General features: G+C 35.4%; 2 protein-coding genes across 11 annotated transcripts in view; one reads left to right on the plus strand and one right to left on the minus strand.

The window, feature by feature from the left end:
* rg (A kinase anchor protein rugose) overlaps positions 1-13,071 on the minus strand; it is a 399,649-nt gene that overhangs the window by 5,744 nt on the left and 380,834 nt on the right. For all 10 annotated transcript variants that reach the window (XM_076125868.1, XM_076125867.1, XM_076125875.1 and 7 more), the window contains 6 exons: positions 4,862-4,974; positions 4,124-4,264; positions 2,485-2,604; positions 1,436-1,655; positions 868-1,178; positions 305-446 (listed from right to left, as the gene is read on the minus strand). In XM_076125868.1, the coding sequence (XP_075981983.1) occupies positions 305-446; positions 868-1,178; positions 1,436-1,655; positions 2,485-2,604; positions 4,124-4,264; positions 4,862-4,974 (1,047 nt within the window). The remainder of the gene's footprint in view (positions 1-304; positions 447-867; positions 1,179-1,435; positions 1,656-2,484; positions 2,605-4,123; positions 4,265-4,861; positions 4,975-13,071) is intronic.
* The window catches only part of LOC142980471 (trehalose transporter 1-like protein), a 57,562-nt gene continuing 53,704 nt past the window's right edge, over positions 9,214-13,071 (plus strand). Inside the window, exon 1 of the mRNA XM_076125878.1 lies at positions 9,214-9,419. Within this exon, the coding sequence (XP_075981993.1) occupies positions 9,385-9,419 (35 nt within the window). The 5' untranslated portion in view covers positions 9,214-9,384. The remainder of the gene's footprint in view (positions 9,420-13,071) is intronic.

The following is a 13,071-nucleotide window of genomic DNA, read 5'->3' on the forward strand; positions in this document are numbered from 1 at the left end:
TTTTCAAAGTAGATTTCATAAACATGCACTGAATTTTATAGGTATAAATTCTTATAGTCTTTCAGCATACATGCTAACTAACTATATGGCAATGGCAATTTGTCATTAAATAATGTTTATTCCGAATTCAGGCTGTTTGTTATCTTTTACTTAAAACTACGAAAAATTATCAAATCAATGGACATTTGTGGACAACATCTTTCCACTAAACCCTGCCACTACAGAAGCTCTCCGTAGCATGATGAAGTCTGGACATTCTGAAAGATTTTGTAAGTAATAATTGAAGTTTTAAGGTAAGTCTTACCCCACACGGGGTCCATGAGTAGCGGATGGTGCGGGTGATGCGCGTGGTCGGGCGCGTGGCGCGGCGCGTGCGGCGCGTGCGGTGCGTGGGCACAGCCGCCGCCCGCCCAGCGGTGAGCCGCGAAGGCACGAGCTGCTGATACCTGCAGGACAAAGAGGGTTTGTGACTTGAGGAATGTGTTTTGTTCTACCTTTGTGTGAACCATAAAGTACCATCTGCTTTACTGCCATTTGGTATTTTATCGAAGAAGTTCAGTGAGTAAACTTTACTGTCATTATCTATAGTAAATAAGTAGTTCTTATTCAGATGTATACAGTGAAGATGTGTGATGTATGTATGTGCCCATCGTCACGTAGCATTTACTATAGAAATATTATCTAAAAAAATGTAAAGGTCAACTTAATCATACACGTTCACGACAGGATTTAGCAACGGAAGAAAACATTATAGTGTCGATACATTGATATCTCAACATGGAAGAGTAAAATAACTGTACAAATACAAAGTCAACAAAGCCCATAGGTATGTACCTAATATCATTAAGATCTTCAAATTCAACTTACCGTGACAACAGCCGGCATAGCAAGTTGAGGATACGTATTAGCCGATACATGAACGACAGCGGCATTTGAGGGTAGTTTCAGTCTCAAGCAGACATCATCGGGCGCGGCTGCAAACATCAACGGCGCGAGGTGCATCGTCGACGCTCTTGGCGGGTGAGGCTCGCTCAACAACTGCGCTGGAGTCTGGCCAAAGCTTCGGATTTGGTCTTCGATAGCTGCTCGAGTGACTGGCTCTGTGATCTGGTCGAGTCTGACCCCTCCTTCGTATGTTAGGTAGTAGAAGACGTTGGTTGCACGGACCGCTTCCGGACCTGGGGACGCGTTTGGATGTAATTATTTATTGTATTTTAGTAGGAAGATTAGATTGGACTTTAATCAATCGGTTTCAGGGGACTACATTGTAGCACTTGTTGATACAATAGTGACTAAACATAATTTCTTTACTATTTATTATAGTGAATTTTACTAGCGAATTGGTTCATCAATTGAAGACTTGTTACCCGAATTCACTAGTACTAGGCACTCAAGATGGATTATAAAAAAAAAATAGTTACATGCTAAGGCCTACCTCTCTGCTTGTATCCAAATATAAGATCGATCCACTGATGCAGCTGACAGCTAACGAACTCAGACTCAAGGGCCATGCGGTTGATCCTCACGAACTCTTCAGCAGAAGACGCCCAGGGTGGCAGGATGACGTCACCGGACGGAGACTCCGGGATGCCCAATCTGTATCCTGAACTGTTCACTAGCATCTCAGGCAGGAAGAACAGCTCCGGTATTAATTCCTGGCGAGAAAAAGAAGTGCAAGTCAAGTTACCTTTCTATGGTACAAGGTTTTTATGTTTTTTAAAGGTACTACTAGTTATTAAAGCTTTCATTTATAGAAAGTAGCAGAGGTAAAAACAAACAATTGATTTTGATTTTAAAGTTTTTATTTTTTACTACCTGTAAAATCCGTTTGATTAGTTAGTTCATGTCGATTTTAATTAGGGCAAATTTTGTTTTTCGTTATTCACACTCTATCTGAGTAATAGGACATTCCACACTTATTCGCAAGTATGTTGCTATACAGGAATCATAAGCTAATACGTTATTTCGTCATGTGATGAGAGTCGGGACGCGGTGAGACTCACATGACCCAGTGGTTGTTTAACAAAAAGGAATCAGTTCCACAATAGCTGAACAACTGCTTATCAGAGCGAGAGCTATAAACTACCGCGTGTTAACGTACAACGGAAATGTTTGGAAACATTCTACAGATGTACTGTTACTTTTATTGGTCACATTTTGTTAGTGCCTAGGTTTATTTTTTTCATTTTTCTAGTTTGCAAAGAGAGAATAACGGAATTTTGATGCGGTTTATTTTTAATAGATACGGGGGGTTTGGTTTCAAGAGGAGGGTTTATATGTTAAAGTTGTAAAGGATTTTTTTCGAAAATAACTGTTTAATCCTGGCGGAGCCGGGGCGGGCCGTTAGAGTTTATAAAGTACCTATAGTTCTGTATACCGGGCTCGATTTGTAAGTAAGTCACTAAATACGAAAGCTACAAATATTATGTATGATAATTGAACGAGAAAAGTGATCTTAACACAAAACAGAATTGTTTATCTTACCTTAACGTCGGAGGTGTCTCTCTGGCAGTTCTTCCATGACATGGCGATGGAAGAGAACAGTCTGTTGGGGTGGTCGAACTTGCCGCCCTGCAGCGCCAGGAACATCGTTGTCATCGGCTCCTGGGAAACGTAAAAATACATTTGAATCGAAAAGGGTAATATTTTAGATTGCATTTTAGTATACGAAAGGTTTTAAAAATACTGTTTTTTATGTAGAAAATGGTATTTATGTTACAGTAAGGAAAATTTGGCATCGCGATATTTCGTCAAATTTAACGTTTTTTTAGCGAACGTTTTCATTTTTATTCGCACCACAAAACAAAAAATAAAAACATAAACAAATCGACCTGAATTTCAACCACAAAACATCCAAAAACCGTTCTATTTCGGCGCGCTTTTAACATTTTTTTACCTTTTCCGTCGGTTGTCACATGTGATTGGTTGCGCACGCGCATCTGTCGGCTCACGTCGCCGCCGCGCATGCGCGTGTGTTTTGACATCAACACTTTTAGTAGCGACATCTTAATGTGTACACTAATTTACAATGATGGCCAGCCTTTGATGCTTATAGTCCCCATTGTTCAAAGTTACAGACTCCTACTTGAAATAACTAGTCGACACGCTGTAAATATTCTGTTTACGATAGATGGAGCAATTAACGGTGCGATTGATGTGAAGGATGTATGGTTATGGTTCGTTTGCTTTCTGCGATCCTAGTAATTCAGATGAGTGATCTAGGACAAGCTAAAGGATTTGCAATAACTTTTGTTAATTGCAACGTCGTCTAGCTTCTATATACTATTCTATACCCTTAACTTATTGGTTTTGCAGTAGACTCGAAGCATTATTTATTTGTAATTTTTGAAAGGTGTAGTGGATTACATAAATTTCATTCTAAGATTGTAATAAGAGATCAGTAAAAAAAGTTTAAGGTTTAAGATAGATGATTAAAAAAATATGAGCATTGAAATAACCATTAGATGCGCGTGGCTGATATTGTAATTGGTGCGCCAAATGTTGGGTGAAGTGACAAACTCGATGGTGCGTGTTTCTCTTATAAATCATACCGCGACAGAATCTTACAACTGACACACTTCGTTAGCATTTTAATTAACATACTAATCAATTATGTCCTGCAGTCTTTCCTTTGTTACTTTCGCTAATTTGTGTCTTTTTTCTTTGCTATTTTGAGTGGCAAAATGAACTTTTAATTAGGGATTGGTGTGTAAAACTTGCCTTATTCATGAGCTTATTTTCTTCTCACACAAAAATTAGTCATCTACTGTAAAGGAGGTAATTGTGGATGGTAATTTACTATCAACTGGCAGATGGCTTCTGACACTTTAAATTGATGATAAGTACATAGAAATAGTATTTTTCTTGTCTCTTTTTTTGTTCTCCATGACTTAGAATTGGACTTGTGTCTTTTACAAACATACAACCAACGGATACAAAGTACAACCAAACCCAAAAATATATTTGAGGATCACACAAATAATTGTTCCGTGCAGAAATCGAACCCACGACATCCCGACGCAATGGTAGCGGTGTGGCAACTTTAACCACTGCGCCACGAAGGCAGTCTTTGCAATAACTGTTAATTGATATTATGGTAACAATAGCACGATGGTATACTTACAATTCGGACCAGCCAGTTGAGCACGAAGGCAGCGGTGGAGTAGTGAGTGCCGTAATGGAAAGGAGGAGTAGACTCATGCTCCCAGGTGTTGTACCGTTCTTCGAAGTATGCGCGGCGGCTTGGATTCAGTGCGCCGATGGGCTGTGGGAGAACATTATATGTATTAACATTTGATTTAAACATAAACCATCTTATCTATAGACCTAATGACTGTTCAGCAAAAAGAAACTGATTCTAAAAGTGTTTATAATTTAAAATAAAGAAAATATTTCTCATTTTTTCATTTACATAATTTGTTAATTACTTTTATGGGTTTTAAGTACGAAGAAACGACGTCATTTCATAGGTCATGCCATAAGGTCTACTTGCGTCATCATCTCATGTATAAAAATATCTCACCAAAAAATATCGTAATGACGATTACGCGTAACAGATATCATTTATTTACCGAATTTTGAGAACTATTAGGAAATCTCGTTGGAAGTTTTGTCAAAAATATTATTCGCAGTAATTTACTAATGATGATTGCTGGTTTGGGAAAACCCTTGGGGAAATTATAGGAAGAGCGTTAATTACGAAAACCAAATAATTCGAATATTTTAAAACACAATACAACTAGACTTTATAAAACACAAATAAATTAATACTAAATCAAAAACTAGGACCTCATAACATTTAAGAAGATAATTTCAAAGTCAACGGTACCAGGCTGTCATGACTCACTAGAAGTAGTCTTACCTTGGACAAATCCCTGTAGTTGCTCGGCTGACTGAGGTCCAGCTCTTCACTCTCATAGTTAGTCAGGATCCAAGGGAACACAGGGTACTGGTTCAAATCGTTGTAAGTGCGTCCTAGGAACAAAAATAAAATTTTTAAATACACGTACATAACTCCAGAATGCATTATTCATTCTAACAATATCGTCATTTGTGAATTTTATAGCGTTAATAAGTATTTGTAGAGGTTTTTAGGTGGGTTGTTACGTGCTACATATAAACTGATGCTTTAAAATCGTATCAAGTCAGACCAGACCCAACCAATTTATTTCGACAGATAATAATTGCAAACCGAACGCCAGGCCCAATATTGATTAAACTAAAATATTTCATTCGAATAACAACGGCAATAAGTTATACCTACTTTAATACAGTCTTAGCAAAAATTGGAATGACTATTAAATACGGTTTGTTCAGTATAATAAGTTGAAACTAATTAAACCGAGACATTTCTGGTCACACTCCGCTCATAACGTGGGGTGCTTTAATTAGTGTAGCGAAATGCTCTGTTCACATACAAATCCGTACCTAAGTACTATTTGTTCTTACTTATTTGATTTGGGAAAAGGAATAAGGTATTATTAAGTAACTTGCAATTTTTTGCAACATCTGTATTAAGCTAGTAGCCTAGTCGTGACGAAAGGGTTTGCCCCTGATATTCTTATTTTGTAGACCTGAAAACTGGCCTTTTGTCGTAGTATTTATGAGTTTTACATAGGTACCCTTTTTAAATAACTAAATGTTAGACAAATAAGTGGGACCACGAAAAAATATTCAATAGAAATTGCTATGTTTGCGGCAAGCTATAATTTCAATCTTTATTGCCAAACACCAGGGCACAATAAGAGGCGAAGAGTTCTTGAAACAATAGTACCTCAATGCAAAGTTATCTAAACAATGACCAAATATTTTCTAGCTGAATGTGAATCGGAAGGATGTTTTGACTATTTCTAAGTAAATATTAAACAATAGCGGCCACCGGCTCGAGTCTTGTTGTTTAAAAATATCCTATGTGTACAAACTATACGAATTTTGATTGATAAACAATTAGCGGCTAGCTATTGGGTTTCTTGTCATTTTCTGATTAATTAAAAATTTACTAATTGATGATGACAAGCATGTCATTGAAAGGAATAAATGTTATAGTTCTTTAGACACTAGACAGGACAATTAAAAAACAAGGATTTCACATTTAGTCCATTGAAATGTTACAATTTGAGGGCCGAATATTGCATTTCTTAGAGGACGCAATTTTATTTTTGAAACATGTAGGGGGGGTCAACAGAAGCTTAACTTGAAGTTTGTGGGGTCGCCACTCTTGTCCCCCGGCCGCCATCTTGGAAAAGGGGGTAGAAACACTTTTTTCGCTATATCTCGGAAACTTTGCGTCTTACAATAAAATTGTAAAAGCATAATTTGTAGCAAATTATTTTGCCTACAAAGATGTCTAACAACTTTTTGTCCTAAATTAACAATTAAAGAAGTTATAAGCAAACTAGTGAACTTTTTTTTACAAAAATTTTCTTTCCAAATCCGGTCTATTTCGGAGCGCTGTTACTGAGTTTCTAATTAATGAAATGAAAAAAATATGTAAGGCAAAATTTTCCTCGAAAAATACTCTACAAAATTGGTCTGAGTTATTTTTTTTTAATTTATTCATATCAGCTTAGCCTTTTTTCCAAACTATGTTGGGGTCGGCTTCCAGTCTCACCTGATGCAGTTGAATACCAGTGTTTTACATGGAGCGACTGCCTATCTGACCTCCACAACCCATTTACCTCGCATATAAAACGATACCCCTGGTTAAGACTGGTTGTCAGACTTTCAAGCTTCTGAGTACTGTTAACGATTGTCAAATATCTTCGAAAATTAAAGCCGGGACCCACAATTTAACGTGCCTTCCGAAACAGGGAGGAACTCGATATGTGTAAGATGGTCACCCATCCACAAAACAACCTCGGCAAGGTGGCTTAACCTCAGAGATCCAACCGCGCGGCTGTCGCTAAAAATAGTTATAGAGCAATAAAGAAAATAATTATAAAAAAAATTGCACTTTTTGCTTATAACTTCTTTAATTGTTAATTTAGGGCAAAAAGTTATGAAACATATTTGTAGACAAAATAATTTGCTACAAATTATGCTTTTACAATTTCATTGTAAGACGCATAGTTTCCGAGATATAGCGAAAAAAGTGTTTCCACCCCCTTTTCCAAGATGGCGGCCGGGGGACAAGGGTGGCGACCCCACAAACTTCAAGTTAAGCTTCTATTGACCCCCCCTACATGTTCCAAAAATAAAATTGCGTCCTCTAATAAATGTAAATCTCATGTAACATTTCAATGGACTAATTTGCAATTCTGTGTCATTGAACTAATAGAGCAATGCTATCGGCCATTGCGGTTACCAGGGCACCATAACAACAAAGGAGTTAGTTATAACAATGAGTCCTATGTAAAAACTGCGTAACTGACCACTTTCTACAAATTTTCGCGTCATGTCACCGGGTCGAGTTTCCCTTCGACAGGTAGGTACAAACCATGGCGACCTCGCGACACTTGCGCAACTGTTTGCCAACTTGCAAATAATTTCGCTCCATTGATCGGTAATGACCCTGTTCACTCGACGATACTATTATTGACATCATTGTTTTATATGATGACGAAATGACGATCACAATGAGATTGATGTCGAAACAAAAACTAGTGGACCGAAGTGTTTACAAATTTGATTTTTCACGCGTAGAGTAGAAGTGCGAAATTGAATGAAGTTGCCAATAGGGGTATTTTAGAGTTCCGCAGTTAAAAGCTACTTCATTTGACTATACACTTTTTTAACGTTCAATAAAAAATCCAAATCTTCTGTGGTGGCTCAGGTGAGCAGGCTGCTACTGCCCGCGGAGTTCGATTCCCATATAGGATGACCAAAAAAACCGTTGTTTCTGTTTTGTGAGTCCGGTGTTTGTATGTTTGTAAAAATGCACGCTACACAAGATTCAGTTCTAGTAGTTGCCTAAGACTGCAATGTATAAGACAAGCGCAGGATTGTATAAATGGCGTAGATACTGAAGGGGAGGCCTATATTCAATAGTGTATAGAAATGGGCTGAATAGATAGAAAGATAGTTGTCGACAAAAATAATCTGTTAATCTATTATTTTGCACCAGTAGTATTTTCTTTCCTATAAGTAAATATCATAAGTTTAGTCATTGAACAGAATGATAACAAACAAGATGTGATCTTGGAACGTGTTCGAGCAGAATACAAAGAGTTTCTCTGTGTCCCGTATTAATTACACATTATAACAGTCGTTCAGGAAACGATCATGGGTTAATGCAAATAACATGCTCGTAAGACGCAGGGAAATTGAATACCATGTCTGTGTTGATGGCTATCTTATTGATTTATTGAAATGTTTATTAGTTTATCATTAATTTATTATATATATTTAATGATAATCCCCTTTGTTTTCTACTACTGAGTATATTACACATTCGTAGGTGAAAATGTATGTTTGTTACGTTTTGATGGCAAAATTTTGATGGTAAAACACGATAATGCGAGTTTTGGGTACACAATTTTCTCTTATTTTACAAAATTAACGAAATTTTAATTAAAACTAAGTTCTTTAATGAAATTCAAGATTTAATTCACTCCATTTCTAGTCATATAGGCAAATTAACATTAAAATGGCGCTAAGTAAATTTTGAGAAAAATAACACCATTTTGCAGTATAATCGTTGTTCACCAATAACCCGAATAGGAGATGTTAATATAACAATCAAACAAACGTATCTAGTACGTAATAATATACTACGAAAATATTGGTAAGTAAATATTGTCATTGTAGGTACAATAATCTCCAGTCATTGAACGTCATATTTTAATATTGAAATGACTAACACACTAAGAAAACTACAATTTCGTGATGGTCATTATGTAGTACACAATATTCATTTTACAAAAGTCGAAAATTTCAAGAAAACCTAAACGTAATGATAACATAAACTTATTCTTAATATAAAACGTCACTATTCTAATATTTGATTCAGTATTTTATACTGCCTTTTTACCTATACTTACTGTATTTTTTTTGTCTTTAAAGTCAGTATGGCCGGATATACTTATTTCCGAAAGTTCAGATAATTATTTATATGTCTTGTGTGTCTAATAACTGGTAATACAACATGTAGTTCCCGATGCATCGCGTTATCATCGCCCCTTGACCCGAAACAACTTGGTACGATTATCATTAAGTGCGTGCGGTCCATTGTTGTCATCACGTGGTCGGCACTTTTCCCATTTGTCTGGCCCACCGCTCTATCAAACGGCAGCCAACTTTCGCGAACAACGGATCTCTCAACTATGTGATACTAAAAAACTAAATAAAACTGAATAAAATACAGTGAGTGCTGTGTTGCAAGTGCTAAAGAAATGTACAAGCAGTGACGTAGTGAATTGACAGTTGACATTGCGGAATAACTCAAACATGTTGCGGAATAAGGCTGTGGAACTTTTGAAAAGGTAACCTCTTTTGTGTTTATGGTGCCCTGATACCTTTGATGCAATTTTGTTCATTTTTGATAATTTTTTTGTCAGTCAGGCTTCTTTTTAACGTAAGCACATAAATTAATGCCCGGTTTCAACGGAATTTTGACCGATGTTTTATATAATATTTTATGTCACTTATTCCTCAGATAGTTTTTGTATCTGATACTTATACACAGTTGTGAAATATGTTATTACAGATAGTTTTGTGTAGCAAGAAGAAACAGTACTCCATTTATAAAACAATACATAGAAAGTAAAATACAATAAATTGTTTGAACAATTGGCGCTATTTATTACGAGTAGCATAATTATTGATAGTCAAGCAGACCGTGATAAACATTGGGACACATAAAACATGGGTTTTTTTTTTTAACACTTTACATTCAAATTGTTATTCCAGAGCACTGAAACTACTATTAAGTAATCTCAATGGCATATGATATTTGCGATATTTATTAGTAAAGGTATTTCTTCGTTCAGCGTTTAGTAGTTAAGAGTATCATGGTACCTCATCATTCATAACGTTATACAGTCCCACTGCTGGGGATGCCAGTCTCACAGCTTTAAATGAGAAATCACCTATCTTGTATATACAGTGACTGCAAATGTATGCAACTGCCAAAATTCTTCTGAAAAGCTATTTGACACTCATTAAAAAGTTGTGGAAACCGGTCTTGACCTTCCATGAAAAACTGTTTAAACAAGTGCCAAATTTCCTGAAAATATTTCCATTCATCTTCAAAACATATAACTTCTATTTAATAATAAATAATATCTAAAAAGTAGGACATCATTGCACTGTTGGCGTCAAGGAATCTTATCTTCATCTGTCAGTTATAATTACAGTAAAAACTGTTGACATGAACAAGTAATTATAATTTAATTTGTTAACTTCTAATTAGGATAGTTAGGACAAATTATTACCTATTAGCTGTTATGTAATCACGCCTATTCTTAGAAGGGTTGGGCAGAGGGCACGTGGACATGAAAAAGTGTTTGTAATTGAAGGTTAAACACATCGCTCGTTTTTTTTCTTTATACAGGCAATTATTGCTCTCTCTATTGTCTCTGCTGCATTTATTATGTCATATTTGTGAATTAAACGTTATTGCATCTTACGTAAATGTTGTGGATCTTTTACAGACATATACTATTAACATTTGTTACTACCGTCTGCCCGCACTTAGTCCGAAAAGGTTTTTTGAGATAAAAGTATTCTATGTGTACCTTAGTTTCATCCAAAATCCAAATCCATCCAGTAGCTTTTTCCTCACAAACTTTCGCATTTATAATATTAAGTAGGATTTTGAGCACAAGTTTACGCAACATTTTGCATTATTTGAGACTTAAATCCTGGACCTTACCATTAGCAAACTTGCATACTATCTATCATTGAACCGTCGAAATCATAATTCAAGTACCTAATAATACAAATAAAGAATAATAAAATTTTATAAAACCTTTTCTCTACGTAAACTGGTACTTCGACTCGCAATAGACATTGTGCAAAAAGTACTCAAAGTTTTAACCATAGTTAGAACGTTTGCAAAATTTCCGCTAGTCTCCGTGAAAGTAGAACAAACTCACTTTCGCATTTATATTATTAAGTAATGAATAGGCGTTACTTGACGGAAGTTCATTGTAAAACTAACTGTTGCGGTTAAAAGATTTGTCAATCGAATTCCTGCATTAGATTTGCAGAAATCCGGCATTATTTCCTTTAAGTCGTTTAAGTTGTCTTGTTAATCTTTTTCGTTAAGATAAGATGTTTTATTTCATAAATATGGGTACTTAAATATTTAACATTATTTAGTCATATTTAACCTAAAGGTTTGCGAAATCTTTATTTTATGTATTAAAACAGTTCTCACTAGATAATACTTGCGTGAGAAAACCCGTTTACAGTTTATAAAACATAACTTGACAGGTAGGTGATATAACATAGTAATATTACTGAGATTCCTGTTACGTTTCATAATTTACAGATGAATTTCCCTTCATCTTTCTTTAGTATTTTTTCTTTTCACCAGTCATTTAGAGCAATAAGTGAGTAATAGGTATACTGTAGTTTCACAGAGCCAGTCGCTTGGAGGATCCTAATATTGCTTCCTACAGCTGAAAACTTAATTTATTCCGGGACTATCGACAGCGGGCGATATTTTACAGCCATATTTATGGATAAGTACAATTGATATCATACATATTCTATTATGAATACACTGTAACCGTATCAATTAGTTATATATTTTTTTTTTTTTTTAAGTCATTTATTCATATATGGCTCAAGTTTTCGTAATAAACCAAAAACCTTGCATAGTCTTGTTACATGTGAATATGATATAAAATATAATAGACGTAATTCATCGTAAGAGTGCTTAGAGAATGTACTAATTGCGTCACTCACTCTGTAGCGTGGTGAAAGTGAAATTATTAAGATTTGTGTAGTTTATATTGTTATTTTAAATTGAAAAGCATCTTGACTTGTGGTTATAATATCATTATTGCGATTTCTCTAAAGGCTTAAAGTAGACAACAAGTTGAAAGGAATATGAGAAGTTAATATTGAACACTATTTTTTTACACGAGTTAATAAACCATTAAGTACATAGGTAATTCGTTTTCCTAATATTCTTTCAGCTGTTAATTTATACCTAACGAATGTGCCACACAGATAGGGAAAACGTTTCATAGATAGAACTACTATTTTCTGTTTAGTTTTCCCTCTACTGAATTATGGATCTTTTTATTGATTTCCTTACTATTATTTAGTTGTATGGAACGTTGCTAAAGATACTGTAGAAATATGCGTATCGGTGGTTATAGATAGTTGCTAAATATATTGAATAATCATGCGGCGAACCACTAAGGTGTTGTCAGTGTTGTGTTACGTGTGAGCTAATTCACACTGTCGCGTTGTTTGTTTGTTTGTTAGGCTCGTGTACTCTCATGTAACATGCTTGCCCTATATTCTATGTGAAATACTAAGTATGATCAACTGATTTCTCCTTAAATTTCACCATTTAAGAATTTGATTTACAACAAAGTATCTCTTTTTCTCTAGGGTTCAAACTAAGTACTTTTTAAGTTTAAAATTTGCACAGCACTGAATGAGGAAAAACAATAAGGTATTTCATTTAAAATATCGGGTGCTAAGAGAATCTATTAGCACACAGATAATGTTTTTTGTAACAGCCTACAGTTAGGTAGCCTAGTGTTATATAGGTTATATTTAAGTAACAGCGACGAGTTAGGTAGCAGATAAACGTTTACGCCTTCAATTAGAACAATCCTTGGTTAAAAGAAATAAGATTTTTTAGCATAAGAGAGAATTTGAAATAAGATAATTCACACACAGACTTTTTTCTATTTGTTTCTCTTTTAAAGTTATTTTCTGTATAGAGACAGCGTAACCAAGGCGTCAACTGGCCAGTATTGACGTGACAATCATTCGCATCCTCCGCGCCATTACGATAACGTCTTTATGCACGTAATACAATCATACATACATACATACATACAAGCACGTAATGTTCACGACACAAAGAGACTGACTCAACTAGGAAATGATGAACTTTTTAAAAATGTATTTTTGATGGGAATTTTTCTCTGCAACTGTCTGATGTTA

This window comes from Anticarsia gemmatalis, chromosome 18 (assembly GCF_050436995.1).
Source record: "Anticarsia gemmatalis isolate Benzon Research Colony breed Stoneville strain chromosome 18, ilAntGemm2 primary, whole genome shotgun sequence".
Taxonomy (NCBI): Eukaryota; Metazoa; Arthropoda; class Insecta; order Lepidoptera; family Erebidae; genus Anticarsia; species Anticarsia gemmatalis.